This window comes from Leuciscus leuciscus, assembly GCF_965113295.1.
Source record: "Leuciscus leuciscus genome assembly, contig: HAP1_SCAFFOLD_827, whole genome shotgun sequence".
Classification (NCBI taxonomy): domain Eukaryota; kingdom Metazoa; phylum Chordata; class Actinopteri; order Cypriniformes; family Leuciscidae; genus Leuciscus; species Leuciscus leuciscus.
Genome location: NW_028117913.1, coordinates 10,001 through 14,653, shown reverse-complemented (window position 1 = coordinate 14,653; position 4,653 = coordinate 10,001). Strand labels below are relative to the sequence as shown.

General features: G+C 38.8%; 1 protein-coding gene across 2 annotated transcripts in view; it reads left to right on the top strand.

The window, feature by feature from the left end:
- The first annotated feature begins 3,851 nt into the window (after window positions 1-3,851).
- Window positions 3,852-4,653, top strand: part of LOC309492007 (CD9 antigen-like) — a 9,092-nt gene continuing 8,290 nt past the window's right edge. For both annotated transcript variants that reach the window (XM_082191030.1, XM_082191029.1), the window contains exons 1-2: window positions 3,852-4,014; window positions 4,214-4,292. In XM_082191030.1, coding sequence (XP_082047156.1) covers window positions 4,233-4,292 — 60 coding nt within the window. In that variant the 5' untranslated portion in view covers window positions 3,852-4,014; window positions 4,214-4,232. The remainder of the gene's footprint in view (window positions 4,015-4,213; window positions 4,293-4,653) is intronic.

Sequence of the window (4,653 nt, the reverse complement as noted above, 5' to 3'; positions counted from 1 at the left end):
AGTCGTGAAAACTGACAGTAGTCCTGAAGACTGGGCATTAGTCCTGAAGACTGGACATTAGTCCTGAAGACTGGCATTAGTCCTGAAAACTGACAGTAGTCCTGAAGACTGGGCATTAGTCCTGAAGAGTGGACATTAGTCCTGAAGACTGGACATTAGTCCTGAAGACTGGACATTAGTCCTGAAGACTGGACATTAGTCCTGAAGACTGGCATTAGTCCTGAAGACTGGACATTAGTCCTGAAGACTGGACATTAGTCCTGAAGACTGGACATTAGTCCTGAAGACTGGCATTAGTCCTGAAGACTGGACATTAGTCCTGAAGACTGACATTAGTCCTGAAGACTGGCATTAGTCCTGAAGACTGGACATTAGTCCTGAAGACTGGACATTAGTCCTGAAGACTGGACATTAGTCCTGAAGACTGGACATTAGTCCTGAAGACTGGCATTAGTCCTGAAGACTGGACATTAGTCCTGAAGACTGGACAAGTCCTGAAGACTGGACATTAGTCCTGAAGACTGGACATTAGTCCTGAAGACTGGACAGTAGTCCTGAAGACTGGCATTAGTCCTGAAGACTGGACATTAGTCCTGAAGACTGGACATTAGTCCTGAAGACTGGCATTAGTCCTGAAGACTGGACATTAGTGTTATTATTGCATTATTATACGCTGTGCTGTCATCACTGATCCGGATTGACTCACTTCTGTCATCACTGATCCGGATTGACTCACTTCTCTGTCCTGGTGTTGGCTCACTCTACACAAACGTCCACTTATGGTATGGCAAGATGTCTTAAAATGTTTTTCTTTTTCTAACATTTAAACTTAGAGCACATTATTAGATCACCCTTTGACTTTATGAGTACACATAAATGACAGCTTGATTATTATTTTTATTTTTTGTGAATTTATTTAAAGACCGCATGTACCATTTTCTGTCACTGGTGCCTCTTTAATTCTTTGGCAATATTAAAAGATTTTTATGAAATATTATTTCTCAATTTTGTCTGCAGATGTAATCAGAGTTACAGAATAATAATAATAATGTAACAGATAAGCAGGATCCGCATCTCTATGCTGTGTGTGAAGGCACTGCTTCCCAGTTTAACTGTACCTGACCACAGGAGGATTTACTGTGATGAAGAAGAGCTAGAATCATGACTTCTTAAGGCCTCATTATGCTTCTGCGTCAACTCCACGGCGTAGCTACGCCGTCACTCCAACGGCGTCGTGACTGTTTTATGGTTCTGCGTCGGGTTGCGTTGCATCGCGGTGCATTTCACCGCCAGAACGCTAGGGGGGTGGTGTGGTTCGCGAATCTCTTTCCTATATTTTCTAACATTATAAATGTCTTTACTGTAACTTTTGATCAGTTTAACTCATCCTTCATGAATAAAAGTATTGATTTAATTTATTTCTTTCCCCCCTAAATAAAATTAAAATTCTTATTGTCCCCAAACTTTTGAAGGGTAGTGTTTAATGTTTCAAAAGCTTTCAGTTTCAGATAAATGCTGTTCTTTTAAACTTTCTATTCATCATAGCATCATGAAATAGAAATGTAAATAACTGTTTTCAACATTGATAATAATCATAAATGTTTCTTGAGCATCAAATCATCATATTAGAGTGATTTCTGAAGGATCATGTGACACTGAAGACTGGAGTAATGATGCTGAAAATTCAGCTTTGATCACAGGAATAAATTACACTTTAAAATATATTAAAATAGAAAACAGTCATTTTAAATTGTCATAAAATATGTTTTGTTTTATTGTTTTTTATATACTAAACACAGCCTTGGTGAGCAGAAGAGACTTCTTTTAAAAACATTAAAAATCTTACCGATCTAAAACTTTTGACCAGTAGTGTATAACACAATAAAAATAAATAAAAAAAAACAGTTTATCACCCATATACATATGCATATATTTTTGTGGGCTTTATACAAGAATTGAGCAGTATAAAAATGTTTAGAGGGTATGTAGTGAACTTTTATAATTATTGCCACACATTTCTATACAATGAGTATATTATATTCCAAGACATTTCACTTTATTAATTATAGAAATACTTTTAGATACTTTACCTTGTATGTATCTGATGTGTGGTTTCCAGCTTAAAGGGATACTCCACTTTAAAATGAAAATTCTGTCATCATATTCTCACCCTCATGTTGTTTCAAACCTGTATGAATTTCTTTCTTCTGCTGAACAGAAAGGAAGATATTTAGAAGAATGTCAGTAACCAGGCAGTTTCTGGGTCTCATTGACTTCCATATTATATTTTTTCCTACTATGGAAGTCAATGGGACCCAAACACTGTCTGGTTACTGACATTCTTCTAAATATCTTCCTTTCTGTTCAGCAGAAGAAAGAAATTCATACAGGTTTGAAACAACATGAGGGTGAGTATATGATGACAGAATTTTCACTTTAAAGTGGAGTATCCCTACTATTTCTAATGCAACACCATCAATACTTAATAATATTTCTGCGTTTTCTTTATAATTACCAAACATCATTACCTTCGTTTTATTTAAATTCAAAGATAATTTATTAATATCCATCCATATTTTTAGTTTTACTAATTCTTTATTTACTGTCTTTATAAGTGTATTATAATTATCAGTATGAGGGTGCAAATGTTCAGTCTCATACAACATCTTGTGAACACTTGAGGCTTTAAAGCGGGAGGGGGAAACCGGAAAAGCTACACTCCGGAAATGATGTATAATCTGACCAATCACAGCCCCTGCGGTCTGCGTCACCGCGACGCGTAGTTACAATTTTTTGGAGGTGCACGTCGAGCTACGGCGGAGGGGTCGCGTCGAGGTTCGCGTCGACGCAGAGGGGTCCGCGGGGGTACGCCGTCGATTCGACGCAGAAGCATAAAACAGGCTTTAGTGCTATTTCATGCAAATAACTAAATGAATAGCTTTGAGTAAAGTTAATCAGTCACTGGTGGTACTGGTCTTCACTGGTGGTACTGATCTTCACTGGTGTTACTGATCTTCACTGGTGTTACTGATCTTTACTGGTGTTACTGATCTTCACTGGTGTTACTGATCTTCACTGGTGGTACTGATCTTCACTGGTGTTACTGATCTTCACTGGTGTTACTGATCTTCACTGGTGTTACTGGTGTTCACTGGTGTTACTGGTCTTCACTGGTGTTACTGATCTTCACTGGTGTTACTGATCTTCACTGGTGTTACTGATCTTCACTGGTGTTACTGGTGTTCACTGGTGTTACTGATCTTCACTGGTGTTACTGATCTTCACTGGTGGTACTGGTGTTCACTGGTGTTACTGATCTTCACTGGTGTTACTGATCTTCACTGGTGTTACTGATCTTCACTGGTGGTACTGGTGTTCACTGGTGTTACTGGTCTTCACTGGTGTTACTGATCTTCACTGGTGTTACTGATCTTCACTGGTGGTACTGGTGTTGACACCAGTGACCCTTTTCATGAAAAATTCATTTTTACAAAATGGCTGCTGCAAGGTATCAAACCACATGTTGTCAGTCCTGGTATGCTGACTAAATGAAGTAGTCTAATCCATTTAAAGTAGGTCATACCAGTGAGTTCAACTACAAGCTTAATATGAAATCAGGAGATAAATGAGAACATTTCTGATATATAATCTGCTCTCTTCTAATGTACCCCATAAGCACGGACATCATTTATAATAATGTTTTACAACGCGCATGCGTGAATTGCGTTTCTCTGCAACAAATACCGATATCACTCCTTCTTTTTATAAGAAACCTGTGAGTTATGGTTTCGATTCCCCAGCACAGAAACTCTCTTCTTTTCCGCTGACGTCACTCGCGCGGGGGCCAATGAGCGCGCGCGCTCTGACTGACGCAGGAACACGTGGGCAGAAGCATATCGACCACTTTTACAGTCTATGGTCGACCACAGACCACAGACCACAGTGTCAAGGGAGCAGTGAACACACCAGCATCTATCCGGAGTTAACCTGACGAACCACAGCTCTTATATACAGGCAAGTGTATTCATATATAGCACATTACATAAACTATGGGCATTCAAAGTGCTCTGCATAGAAATAATCACAATTTATTTTTTAAGAAAAAAAAAAAAAAAAAGTTTCTAATTGTTTTTTATTATTTGGATAGTCCAGTAAGACGCGATCCATTGCAGTGTTCGTGTTGGGGTCATTAAATATAATATTTGTCTTGCAGTGATTTACATCGGCTCGTGATGGACGGGTGCGCGCAGTTGTGTAAATGTTTCCTGATCGTGTTTAACATTCTGTTCGCTGTGAGTATGCCTCAGTGTGTCTGTTATTCATATGTGCTTGTCTAAATGTCTCCTGTGATGAAAACGTCCGATAAAAGTAATAAACGCATGATTAAGCGCTAGTTTCACTCTCAGCGCATTTGCAGGTAAAGCGCGCGTCCGTCGCGTAGTGTCTGTGCTCGTGCACGCGTGGCAACACTTTAATTCAGTCCCAGGAAATCAACTATTGATTTCAACACTTCAGTTCGCACTCGTTTAAAGGCTAATTCTTGATATCAGAAAATGGATTGTGAATGTTGATGATGATTTTATAGTAAGAAATAAATTCCTGATATCAACAATTGGACTTGAATGGCAGTGTATGGTGACATTTAACTTGTGA